Below are 13,576 nucleotides of genomic sequence, written 5' to 3'. Positions count from 1 at the left end.
GACAGATAGGCAAAGAAGGGAAGAGGTCTCACTCCGTCATTATTTTAAAATTTAACAAATATAGTAGTTTACTGATTTGCAGCAGCAAAAACAAACAAACAAACAAAAAACAATTATAATGTATATTTTAGTTATATTTGATAATGAGCAGTTGTGGCTTCACATGTCGGGGTCCCAGTCAGATACAGAACATTTAACCAGTTTAAAAAATAAGGTATCTCTCTGCTTTTGAGGCATTTGGAGGAATAACAGCAACAAGTAATGTTATTGTTGAGTTTCAATGACAAATGAGCAAATGAAATAATGACAACACGCACAATACAGTGGGCTACATATTGATAAATACAGTTCATGCTCCCTGGTTGTTCAATTAATCAACAGCATTTCAACAGGAACACACAGGTTATTCAACCTTCTAAGGCATATAGTATTATTTTTATTAGATGTATGCTATGATATTAGTACACAAACATTTTCAAGAAATATGAAATGTATGAAAAACATTTTAAATGTGCTAACTAGCTGTGTACAGGGCTTTATAAATAAAGTTGAGTTGAGTTGAGTAACTGTACAATGTATATCTAGATATTTTAAAGTCTTTTAGAATTGTCATTCTTTTAAGTTTAATTACATTTAAATAAGTGTCTTATGCCCTATGTAGAAATCTGTTTGAGATTCCAATATGGTCTGTTGACTTTTTAAATATTTTTCGTGGTTCTTCGGAGATGACTCAGAGTGATACCCCGCTCTCTCTATCTCTGATACGTCGTGACGCTGTTACGTCGGACGTTGCTCTCGAACCAGCCAATCACGCTCCGGTTCAGGGTGCGTCCTGCTCCGTGGTGTCGACGTTTGTCGTTATTGTGAAAACAGCTGATTAAAGCTCCACGTTTGTTTGTGCAGCGTTTCACCGAACATGAACAGCGTCGGGGAGGCCTGCACTGAACTAAAGCGGGAGTACGACCAGTGCTTCAACCGCTGGTTCGCCGAGAAGTTCCTGAAGGGGGACCGGAGCGGCGACCCGTGCACCGAGACCTTCAAGAAGTATCAGCGCTGCGTGCAGAAGGCCATCCGGGAGAAGGACATCCCGATCGACGGGGTGGAGTTCATGGGTCCCAACAAGGACAAACCGGAGAGCTGATGGAGGAGAGACGCAGATTGATCATCGGTCCGCCGCTGACTGGGAAGCCAGTCCACGAGGCCCGCTGAGCATGCGCAGAAGCAGAGCCGCTGCAGAACCAGCAGAGTGGAGCTGAACCGAGCTCCAGACCCGGTCCCAGAACCGACGGGTCTCTGATCCAACGCGCTGCTGCCTCTGTTTTACTCTGTATTTAGGATGAAGAATGTAATGCTGACAACAATATTTGATTCGTCATCTAGTTGAAATTGTCTGTAATGATGAATTGTTTGAGTTGTTTTCAGTTTTATTTCTGAACATTTGATAAAATAATCAATGAGCAGATTAACATTCAATAATGAAATGTATGAACGAGTCTGCTGTGCAGCTTGAATTTCTATTAAAATGTGTTTTTTGATATCATCTTGTTTCCTTATAATTCAAAATATTTCAATATATGTAATAGTTTAGTTCTAATTTTATTAATATATGTAATATACTATTAGATTTAAGTTTTTATTTTTAGGGTTAAATGAAACTGTTTATCCTTTTATATGTTTTAACTTGATGAATCAAGATTCAAAAAACTATATGAATCCAAGAGGGAAATAGTTTTGCCTCCTTAAAGTTGTTCTCCAGCAGACTGAAAGAAAGGAAACCACAACCAGACAAGATCCAACACCAACATAAATACAGAAAAACTCAATATATATCTAGAATATGTAAAATAGATAAAACATGAATGAAATTGGATCAATGTTTAAGGCCTATGTGGATTGATAGCAAGTCTACGAGTTGATCAATCAGGCACTTGAACATTGTAGTAACTCATCCTTCAGGATGTTGTGCTGCCGGAGTGATTCTTCCCTCTCTGACGTCATGTTTTCTTCTAATTTCACACAGATCTTCATTTGTTTACCCGAAGAAGAGTATTAAGGTGTTTCCAACCTGACTCTTTTAACTGTGCTTTCGTTTGGTTTAGGACTGTGCAACATGAATCTGTAATGATGAGGTCCTTAAGGAGGATCCTGCACTAGCTGACCTCCATGCTCTGGCTCTAACCCAGTCAAAGTCCTTAACGAGTTATTTCACTGATTCCCACTGTGTCAAAGAACATGGGTGGTGTTCTCTCAGCTGTATTGTAATTAGACAACGCCACCATAAAGACAGGTCAGTGTACGGTCACAGCAGTTCTGTCTGAAAGTGGCTCAAGATTACAATCTATATGGTGTTAGCAACAGATGAAGTCTGTACAGCTTCATTCTTTCTCTGCTGCAAAAATTAAAACACTTTTTATTGTTCAGGATACAAACACACTTTCTCGTCTGATTCTCTATTTCATAATCAACATTGTGTTGGAAGGAAATCAAATCACATTTTATCATTGTAGAAAACCAGCTCATTCCAAATGGTTCACATACTTTTTCTTGCCACTGTGTATTAGTGAAAGCATTAGAATATATTTCACTCATCTCCAAATGATCCCCAACATTTAAACATTAAAGTAACTGCACTGTCACATTAATGTAGGTAATGTAATTTAAATGCCTTGTTAATTGTTCATTGCAGTACCTTTAGCGTCGTTCAGAGTCCAGAGATTAGACAGCTGTGTTATGACCACAGGCGTGTAAAACCTATTAAACCGCTTATAGGCTGAGATCACAAAGATGCACCACAGGACAGCATATTTCAACACTGGCTCGTTTCTGTAACGACACCAACAACCACAGTCGTCATTGAGACCAGATCCATTTTGTAGGAAATTAGGGGAAACATTTCCAGTACATCAGGGTGACGTTAAGGTGTAGTGGTTAGCATCTCTATGAGTGTGGGTTCAAATCCACAGGACGCCACATTGGTTGGTCTTTGGCCTTTCTGTGTGGAGGCTCTACTTACTCTCACGTCCTCCTACCATCCAACTTCATGTGGTGACCCTAAATTGTCCGTAGAAGAATATTTGTCTTTCCCAATATGTCAGCCTTGTAGTAGACGGGTGACTTCTCCAAAGCAAACTTATTAAGAAAAGTGGTTAGAATCTGGATTTGAGCCAATTCAGAACAGGTGATACTCTTCATCTGCTGTCATGCTAAGGGACTCTATGATATACATATATCACAAAAATCAGTGGCAATATTTCCACTGCAGTTGATGTTGCACATAAACCTCCTTTGTTTCAGCTTTTTTATTTTTTTGCTGGAAAACAAGTGGAACAGTGCGTTGGGTCTGGTACAATACACCCACCAGGAACCCTCAACACTGGAGCCAGTACATCTGGTTCCTATCAGAGTTTCCTCCTAGTAGCCAGTGGATCCTAAGTCCTGAAACTGTTAAGGTCTTTAGTTTCACTTTTATTCGTTTATTTTGTTTCATAAATGCATTAATGCTAAATAATTCATGCATTCACAGATTAACCGATCAGTCAAAGGTAAGAACTAGAACAAAAGCTAAAAAAAAAGAAGACGACTCAGGACAGAACACTAATAATAATAATTACTAGAAATGTTCTTCCTGTTTCCTGCTAATGAAGCTTGAATTTAACAAAAAATGATGATCATGTATTCAGATAGTAATACATTTTTTTAGGCTTCATCAGTTTTGAAAAACTAGATGATGAGTCTGAAGAAAGCCTGGCAGAAATGTCCAGTCTCAGAAATATCAAATAGAATAGAATAGACTGGGAAAGTTTCTTAACTTTGAGTAAATGTCATGAATCCTGGTTAGAGATCATTAAATAAACTAAACTAAATTGTCATTGAAATAATGACTATAAATTTAAATGTGATGCTGGTCTGTGTTTTCTGCTCAAACAGGAACAGAGGAACCAGACTCAAACCAAACCACTAATCAAAACAGACATCTTATTTATTTAAATGTGATAGGAAAGTTTCTTCAAATAAACTTCTCAGGACCACAGATTAGATTCAATAAGGCAGTCGATTATTTTCTCTTGCACAAAGGAGCATGTACACACACAAACCATCAACACATACAGCTCCTTTTAATGATGGGAGGGAGATGTTTTTCTATGGAAATAACGAATGTTAGTGTGGCGCTGCAGTCGGTTCTCGCCTCCAGGCGATTTCCACGCCTGACTCCCTAAGATAAAAGTCTGGAGCATTATCTCACAAGGGAAAAAGGCATGCTTCACATGAGTCACTTGAAGTTACACAGTTTCATGAGAAACTCTTTGTACCATTTTTCTAACAAAATGCACATAAGAAACATCATGTTGGGAGAAGCAGTACACGGGCTCTGCTGCATCTCTGCATTTAGAATTGTGACAGCTGGAGTTGCCACATCATGCTACGGCTCTGTGAAATAATGTGTATGAAATGTATATGCAGCACTTTGAATTCCATTTTCTGAGTTATGTCCCTTTCGCCTGTCTAAACAGAACGTGTTTGTACATGAAAGTCAGTTATTGTATGTCACGTGTCAGGTTCACACAGCAGCTCTGACACAGAGCTGTCTCAGAGTGTGTGTGTTTGTGTGTTTCTGATGGAGACTTTACTGGAAATGTTCCTTCTTAAAACCGAACTGTGTGTTGTTTCTACAGCAGAATCCAGCTGGAAACAACTTTGGCTGCGCCTGATGCCAGTAGAGAGAGATAACAGGGAGTGATCTGAATCCATCTGCTGCTTCTCTGTGGCACATGTGTAGAAACACTATCTCCAGCAGCCTTATTTTAGATTAGAGGGAGAAATTGGAATATGAATCAATGCCTATGAGTCAAATGCTGCTGGTATGTCAAATCGAGACATCCAGATCCAAAACCTGTGGCAGCTCAAGCATTACTCTTTCACATTGGTAAGGGTTTGATCTTCTCTGATTGGCATGATAGGTAACCTATGCTAAGACAGCTTCTCCTGTGGTAGTGCATGTGGGTATAAAGTCGCTCCTCATCACCCGCCTCTACTAACACATGTAATTATTGATGCACCGTGCAGCAGCAGATAAACAAGCTGAAGCGGAAGCCTTTAATGAAAGTGAAAAATGTTTAAGGTTTTTTTTAATTCTGAGGTTTTCGGTTTGAACCAATGGGCTTGGAGATCAGAGCCACAGAGAAACTGTTAAGTAATGCACATGGGTTTTTTTACTGAGAAATTTACAGGCTGCACATCCTTTAACTTTAAACCAGCTCGTCTCTGATTTAGAGAGAAAATGTTTGTTGTTACAGAAGTGATTTGTTCTTTGCTTTTACGACTTTGCAGAAGATGATTGATGAGCTGTGTTGTTCAGCAGCTGCACTGCAAAATGCTTTAAACACAGTTGCTGACACTGCTGAATAAACAGGAACATAAACAGTGCAGATTTCAAAAATCCTCTTTGCAAGTTTTTTATGTGGACTGAGACTTTCAACATGGTTGTTAGACATTAAGGATACATACAATACATTTTAGTGAGTAACACTGAATGTAAACAGAAACTGTCTTTACAAGAGAACTGTACAATTAATTTTTTAATGTGACCACATGGTCCAAGAGAAGCAACAATATGTCGTCACTCTTTCAGTTGATAGGCTGAATACGTTGAAGTCCGACATTTCATTTTAAAGCTCTGTTTGGTCTTCACCCACTCCTGAAGAAAATACCACCTAGCTTTAGCTACTAAATGCTCCAATGAGCTCACCAGCATGTTTCTAACCAGTTTGTTTCCAGTTGCAGTGTCTATTTGCTGTTTGCTCAGCAGCAAACAACAGATAGACAAGCTACAATTTAATTGTACTGCAAACTGCATGAATCACAAGCTTATATCAACATGAAAACTGAAAAAAACATTACAGTCTAGCTTTAAAATAAATACCACATATAGTACATGCACTTTATATGTGTTGAGATTATAAGAAACATTTATAAAGAAAGAAAATGGTTATGAAATCTTTGGGAGGATCCTTTAGGTACAGAACTGGCTATTGATATGCTGAAGAATTAAACGAAGTTCAGTGAGGAAGTTTTCTACATTTTCCTCCTTGAGGGACTCACACTGAAGACAGTCTGACTCTCCCTGCGAAGGACAGACAGAAACAAACTTTAATGGACAAAAAAGATATAAAATGATTGAGCATGTGTTGAAACTGATGTTCTAATTATATGTGTCGACATATAATTTATACTTTCATAACATCATATAACTATTTGATAAGACCTGACACTGCTAAACTACTGATGCAAACCCACCCTGGAAACAAAGATATTGAACAAAAAACCTAAAACATAAGTCAGAATTCAAACTGTACATGATCGCACAAAGTAGCACAATGTTAATATTATTATTATTGTTATACTTATGGAGGAGGACTTGTTAATGTATAATTAAACTGAACCCTTGCTGTTTACCTTTTGCTCTTAGACTTTTGCAGCTGGGTTTAGCAATAAAAAGCCAAGTGAAACTCATTCTTATATAAATTGATGCCTCTTACCTGGGGGAGTCGTGCTGCCAAACGATCAATCATTTTCTCCAGTCTGAAAGATTTTTGAACCTTCTGCTTATAGAGAAGCTCCCACTCATCAATGAAAACTTTAACTTCAGCAGCAAAACATTTGAGGGCAGCTCTGGGGCAATTCTGCTGGAGAGGGAGGGGGGGGTGATTAAAAAAGTGCAAATGTCTCAGTTTAAATATATTTAGTCATTTACAGACACTTTTAACTTACAAGTGAGTTATAAGGTACAAAAGCTAGGTGAAGTGTAAGGAGGTCTTGCCTAAGGATCCCTACTGGAGGAAGGACACAGCTGGGATTTGAACCCTGATCTCCCACAAGGAGCCTACACTATCCAGCTGCAATACATGGACCCAACCTCTCACTTAGGTCAGTTGTAAGCAGCTAGTGCGTCTGGTTTTCATGACATTTCCTTTTTATTTACTTCAAACTGAGTGTAAGAATAAATCCTTTAGGTTGCATCATCTCGTTTTTCAAAGAAGCCCTCGTGTTTCATATTCTCAGCAGATTTAGTTCCCTGCTATTTCACTTCCTGCTGCATTTGGCTGGTGAAGTGGCCACAGCACACTCTGCTGACACTGGACACACCGTAAACCTGTTTAGTGATGTGTTTATATTTGTAGGATGTAGGATTTTCACGTCTATAATTGCAACAATCTCCCTGATCTCCCAAATTGGTTATCAATTAATACAGTTTCTATTGAAGGATCTGAACTTCAATTAAAATTCTTTAATAAAAAAAGGACCCAACTGTACCGTATATACACAAATATCAAGTTAAAGGTTCCAGCATTTTTGTTTAGGCCAGTTTCATTAGAAAGAAATACATTTGTCGAACCACAACTCAAATGTCTGATTTTTATGAGTTAATTCTTCTGATTTACCAACAATTTCTATTTTCTACACGATTCTGAAAAATCTGTCAAAAATTGGAGCACAGGTTGGAGACAATATGTCATTCTATATCATATAGAATCATATAGAACACAGCATATATATCTGCTGATGAGAACTGGGCCTCACAAACAACATCAACAGCAGACTTAATATGTACCATTGTGAAGATAAAGCGAGGGATACTAAGACCTCTAAGATTGTCCTGTAGGACTAATTCCTTTCCCCTGAGTAATGAAAGTGTCGGGTCCTCGTGTGCCTCCGTCTTTATGTTATAAAATGCCATGCATGGTGCCGCATGACTCACAGACACAATAATTCCTCAAAACCTTTAGCTATTACTCTGAACTTCTTTTATTACGTGTTTCTGGACTTTGAACATCCACTACGGAGCTTAATCACGTTCATTTATTAGCAGCATATGCAAATTGTGCAGTGTTACTATCTGTCATTATACTGTGAAGCCACATTTCCATATGTTTGGACAGAAGAAACACACAGACAGTTTAAGCAGAAAAGCATCAGAAGCTGCTGGCTCTCTGCGTGGTGGATATACATAACCATTACAAATCAGACATATTATGATGCAGATCCCTTTGTTAACTAAACATTTCATGTACTAATGGAAATTTCTTTCCATCGTCTCTTTTCTGGCGCTCTCTAGCACCCTGTGTTTGAATTTGAACTTGCTTAATTTGCTTGTTTTACTGACATGATTGACCAGCTGGTGACCTTTGTCCGTGTGTGTGTGAGTGTGAGTAGAAAGGCACTGTCAGGAGGAGATAAACATGACGTCTAGAGGGCAGACAGAACAATGACTCAGCGCTGTGAAGACGCCCATACCTTGTAGTCTGTGAGAGTGGGAGTGTAGAGTGTGCTGTCCAACTGATTCTGAGGAGAGAGACAAAGTTAGGTCTTTATGTGCACAGACTGTTGTCAAACAGTAACAGGGTCTACACTTCACAGTGTGTAGTACAGGACACTGAAGAAGCTTCTGGAATGAAGGTGAAGAACGATGTTGTTTCGTCTTCAGTTGCTGCTGAACAGCAATTTTTTGGACAACTACATCCTGGATGACTGAGACTCTTCACTGACATCCTCTAATTCAAGCTGTGTCTGATATGCGACCTGGTAAATCGTCCCGCTCTCAGGATGGTTTGGGTTGATCTCAAGTGTTTTTTGTAAGTGCTAAATGTTTGATGTCAAACGTTATTGAAATCCATAACTGGTTGTGTGTTTTGGACTCCGCTGCCTTGGACAACTCAGCACATACAAACAGGAAATGAACACAATGTCAAAATCACCAGCGGCACACTGTCGAGTGACAGCTTGACGAGCCCGGCTTCCTCATTGCTTCACAATGTGCTATTGTGCCCTCACATCGTCTCTGCCTTGGTAAAATGTTTCAATTCATTTGATTTCACTTCGTTTCATGTTTTATTTGAGCTACCTGAGCTTGTCGCTGGTATTCAGCACTAAAATAAATAATTTAGTATTTTCTTTACACCTCTATTTAATAAGAGAAAATGACAGTATTACATTGTAGTCCTACTGATTTGGTGTCAGATAAGAATGTAAATTCATTAATCACCTCGTTCTTGCAGACACAGACACAAAGCAGCACAGGACCTCAACTACATACTGAGTCGATTCATCGGTCCACATTAACGAGTAGATTCTAACAAACAAGAAGCTACTGTTGATTCCAAACTAATTAGCTGAAGATTCAAGAAACATCAGCATCACTCGCTGCTCCGGGCTCGGCCCAAACTTGTTCTGCAAGTCCGTCCTCGTGTCAGAGTCTAAGGGATCGCCGCCAGCTTCACTTTGATTCTCAGCTTTTAAGATAATCAGTGCGTCTGTTTGTTACCATCCTGTGTTTGATACCCAGTGGATGTGTTGCTGTTGCTGTTGCTGTTGCTGTTGTAGATGTTGCTGTTATATAACTGTTAGGTAACAGTGTTACTGCGCCAATGTGTCTCCTAAGGGAAGACATTGCTGAATTAAACATTAAAGGTGCAGTCCTATTATTATTGCTATTATAAAGATGCTTCACATGCCTCCACAGAGAAAATGTTTCTCAACATCAACTTTAACTGACTCATTAAAATAAAATCTAGTCCCTCTACATTGTCTCTCTCTTCCTTGTGCTTCTGCAACAGGAGCAAAAGAGAAACAACTTTTCTGCACTTCTCAGTCCCACACATTCACTCACTCACATGTCTTTTAAAACTACTTCCTCCAGTTTTTATTGTAACATAAATCTTCTTCCATCTTCTCCATATTTCCACTGCTAATTCCCTGTTAACTGATTCATTTGTACTGCAAACGACAGCGGTCTGATTTACTAAACGTCAGCGTGCACTAAAACACACAAAGCGACTTACTAACGGTGGACACTGAGAACTGTGTCTTTCATGGTTTTTCTGTGCAGTCAGGAAACAAGCAAAACTCAGCTCAAGCAGTTGCTGGTCTCCTGAGAGTCACTAAATCAGGCACCAAAGGAAATCAGTTCCCTTTATACGTGACACCACTCATTGGTGAAGACGGATAATCGAGCTGCTTGTAAGTGTTGTAAATCATTAAAGCCCTCGTGTCTGCTCGGCCTCTGATGGACATGGATGTCTAAGCTTCTCACACCTGGTGTGCACAGTTTACCAGATTCTTCCTTGCACCCCCTTGAGGGGCTGTGGATCAGGAGGTAGAAGAGATTGTCCCCCACCCACAGGGTCCACAGTGAGCATGTGTAGTCAACTGGCAGCTCTGAGGCTCCATCACATTGGATGGGAAGTGTCTGTAAATGTAATGTTCAGGTCTCTTGACAGATGTTAGTGAGGTTTAAGTCTGGACTTTGTCTCATGGACAGACCCAGAGCTGTCCTGAAACCACTGCAGACTTGTCTTCACTCCACTCTAGAGCAGGTTTCTTCAGGGCTCTGCAGTATTTCCTCCTTCAACTATGAACAGTGTCCTTCCCTGTGCTGCACCTGAGCATAATCAGAGTCACCTTAAAATTACACATTTTTCATTTTAAGGTGAAAGTAAAAATCACAATCAAGTCATTTTAAGGCGGATCTTTACTTTTTACAAGAAGTAAAGATCTGTGAATAAATTCAGCTGTAGATTTGATCTCCTGCTCGAGTCCGAGGTGTCAGGACAGACTGTGCATATTTCTGTGTGTGTGTGCTGTTTATTTTAGCATCCTCCGCACTGTTCTCATGTCAAAGATAGATGTTTGACTCGATTTGTTTTAGTTTGTTTTTCATGTTGCTCAGTCAAACGGTGGTGTTTCCTCTTGCAGATGTCTTTGCAGGCTCCATGCTGAGCTTTGCAGACTTTGGAAGAATTTCTCTCACACCTGCACTGACCCTTAAATAAATCATAAAGCAGCGTTAGTGCTGTTAGTACTGGGTCGCCTGTTATTGACTTCACATTATCGCTGCATGTTTCATGGGTTTTCATCATTTTTTTTTTCCCCAGTCAAACTAATATGAGCTCAGTCTTATCTGTAAAAACGATCTGTACACATCTCAGGCTCATAATCCTGTGTCTGTTCACTCTCACATACACTTTCTCATTCCCTCCCAGTTAGCTGCCTGTAGCTCCAATCTCCTCTGTCTGTCACACACACCACACACACACTCTCACACACACATACACACACATCTGGGCAAAGTCACAGCAAGCTAGTTCATCATTTGTGTTTTGGGTTTTTATAGTACTGGCTGCATATTTAATTCCTTTACTGGACAATAAACCACCTTTAAATGTTAATGCAGAGTGATGTCTGTGTTTCTCAATATGATCCAAAGCTTCCAACAAATTCCTCCAGCTGCCCTCATGACATGATCATTAGTTGTTTTCTAAAAACCAGATCACTCAGATAATATAAAGTTTTTTTTTAAATGTGCTGTCAACAGATAATAACATCACTCAAGTCTGTTTCAGGTCTGTATCTGTATCTAAGGTTTTATGGCTTTGTCCTGAATAAACAAAACGATTTTCCCTTCTCAGCTAAAACAACATGTCACCCTCTGCACGAACACTCACACTTCTACTCCCACTACAGTGGGTGTCGAAGTAGAAAACAGATGAAAGAGAACTGAACTCCAAACTGAAACCTGAGTGCTTCTCTACAGAGTGGGCCTCTGACCACGTGGACACACAACCTCACAGAAACATAAATGTAACATAACAACAACTGTTTCAGTCAATACCATTTAAAATCCTAATGTGATTTTTATGAATCTTCCTGATGGTTCATGTGCATTTTGTCGTACATTAGGCTAAAGTACAGATGCCTACTGAACACGTGTCTCTGTACAGTGTGGTGTTTAACTGGCTTCTACAGTTTTATGACAAGCACGCACGTTCACAACAGTTCAGGTCAATTTGATTTGATTGACTGTGAATCTGTGTATAACTAGGCCTGGCTGAACACGTGTTGCATCGTGCCTCACAGCTGCCTACAAGCTGTCCTTTCTCCTGAACTGCAGGATTTAAGATGGACTGATGAAACTGGAAAGACTTTATGTAACGTCTCACTGGAGCCACTGGAGAACCAACGGAGCCAGACTCAGAGACCGTAGCTCCACTAGCAGACACTGGTCAGTCCAAGTAAGAAGAAGAAGAAGAGGCTGAACACTCAGGCACCTGTACTGTAGGTCCAACATACAGAGCTACTTACAAGAATCAACACGGGAGGTGTTTACGGGAAAGACTTCCACCTGTACTACACAAACAACATACTTTTCACTTAATCTTGAGTACATCTTATAGATATCAGCTTTCAATTTTGCCACCAGCACAACTTGAGCAGAAGACATTCCTGAGGTTCCACCTCACAGCACTGTTCTGCATATCTGGGAGTTGAGTCACGGCAACTTGACTTCCTACTTGTTAGGTCGTAACATTTCGCTGCTCATTCAAGAAGCTTCTTCAGTCTGCTCTGCTTACTCTGCAATAATCATGTCCACAGTACAGAGGGCACCTGCACTGTAATGATTGCACAACACAAACGTGACAGCCTACGAGTGTTTGTTGCGACTGTTTTATAAGAGACATCTTCCATAAAGATAACAAATGGTTAATCACGACTGTGATGAGCACCAAACACTCAATGAAGGCTTGAAGAGGTTTGGTGCAGCTGGATTATAGCATCTGAGCAGGATAAGACATGTTGAAAGAGATGAAAGTGACAGGGTGACTTTGCAGATTAAAAAAAAAAGAAAGTCATACCAACTGAGGGGCTTGTTTGATCAGCTCGGTCACCCTCGTGATCATGTCTCGAATGCAGAGATTGGTGGCTTGATGGGATTTCTGGCTGAACACACAGACGAAGCACAGAAACACACTCGCGAGAGCTGGTGTCCCTCTCAGCATTGCACGGGCAGCAACAGCATCATCTGCGTCACATTATCCTCTGCTGCTTCACACTACGAGGTCATCGTGGAGATGAATGGTCTCAAATGAACTTTCTGAATTTTTGGCTCAGATTTTTAGGATCTCATCACGGCAAGGAAATTTTGTTAAAACAGACATCCATGGCTGAAGTTCCACTGGAACCGAGAAGTAACAGGAGATTGAGCAACAAGCAGATGTTCCTGTAATCCTACAACAGGCCTGTCTGAATCCCAGACTGGCTGAGAGGAAATCTGAACAGTTTACAGGGAGTGATTCTTTAGAAAGGCAGAACACAGGTCAGTTCACTGTTAGTGAAAGAAACAGATTTAGAGCGATGACCGCTCAATACGTTGCAACTCTTTCTCCAAACTGGCTCCAAAGATGGTCTCAAATAATCTGGCTTCACACTCAGATGGTAAATCCTGCAGTCACATGGTCCACAGCAGGAACATGTGCCAATTTTTAAAAAGATTATCTTAACTTTAAATGTTCCAGAGCGGATCAGTGCAGTAAATCCCAGGATGGTGGAAGAAGTAGAAGAAACAGGAGAAGGTCTCCCACAAGAACCAGCTGGGCTGTTGAGGTTTGTCTCCAGGAGTCTGAACCTCCGGCTGGATGGACTGAGGACAGAACAACTGATCGCATGGATTTGAGCTTTCACCAGAGAGCTTTCTGCAGACTCACGCTGTCTTCTCCTGTCTGTCTCTTCTCTTTCACTTTCCTCT

General features: G+C 40.2%; 2 protein-coding genes across 3 annotated transcripts; one reads left to right on the top strand and one right to left on the bottom strand.

Annotated features, from left to right (window-relative positions):
* The first annotated feature begins 713 nt into the window (after positions 1-713).
* triap1 (TP53 regulated inhibitor of apoptosis 1) lies at positions 714-1,540 on the top strand. The gene has a single exon (XM_026375544.2). It carries the CDS (start codon positions 917-919, stop codon positions 1,139-1,141), a length of 225 nt encoding a protein of 74 aa, XP_026231329.1. The 5' UTR covers positions 714-916; the 3' UTR covers positions 1,142-1,540.
* Positions 1,541-5,439: 3,899 nt separating this feature from the next.
* Positions 5,440-13,561, bottom strand: il15l (interleukin 15, like). Of its 2 annotated transcripts, none has more exons than XM_033326315.1 (4): positions 12,687-13,561; positions 8,293-8,340; positions 6,537-6,683; positions 5,440-6,121 (listed from the first exon to the last, which is right to left on the bottom strand). In XM_033326315.1, the coding sequence occupies exons 1-4, from the start codon at positions 12,828-12,830 to the stop codon at positions 6,011-6,013; spliced, it is 450 nt and encodes a 149-aa protein (XP_033182206.1). In that variant the 5' UTR covers positions 12,831-13,561; the 3' UTR covers positions 5,440-6,010. The 2 variants fall into 2 exon arrangements, with proteins under 2 accessions (XP_033182206.1, XP_033182207.1); XM_033326316.1 differs by having other exon boundaries at positions 6,537-6,680; positions 12,687-13,557.
* Between the last annotated feature and the right edge of the window lie 15 nt (positions 13,562-13,576).

Source organism: Anabas testudineus, chromosome 13, assembly GCF_900324465.2.
Source record: "Anabas testudineus chromosome 13, fAnaTes1.2, whole genome shotgun sequence".
NCBI lineage: Eukaryota > Metazoa > Chordata > Actinopteri > Anabantiformes > Anabantidae > Anabas > Anabas testudineus.
The sequence above is the reverse complement of the archived record's forward strand: the minus strand, read 5'-3'. Positions and strand labels throughout refer to the sequence as shown.

Bases quoted from the DNA above. Each gene is read 5' to 3' on its own strand.
- triap1 (XM_026375544.2), top strand. From the start codon at position 917: ATGAACAGCGTCGGGGAGGCCTGCACTGAACTAAAGCGGGAGTACGAC.
- il15l (XM_033326315.1), bottom strand. From the start codon at position 12,830: ATGCTGAGAGGGACACCAGCTCTCGCGAGTGTGTTTCTGTGCTTCGTC. The intron at 6,684-8,292 runs GTATGGGCGTCT...CTCCCTCTCCAG, and splicing joins CCACTCTCACAGACTACAAG to CAGAATTGCCCCAGAGCTGC. The intron at 6,122-6,536 runs GTAAGAGGCATC...TGTCCTTCGCAG, and splicing joins TGGCAGCACGACTCCCCCAG to GGAGAGTCAGACTGTCTTCA.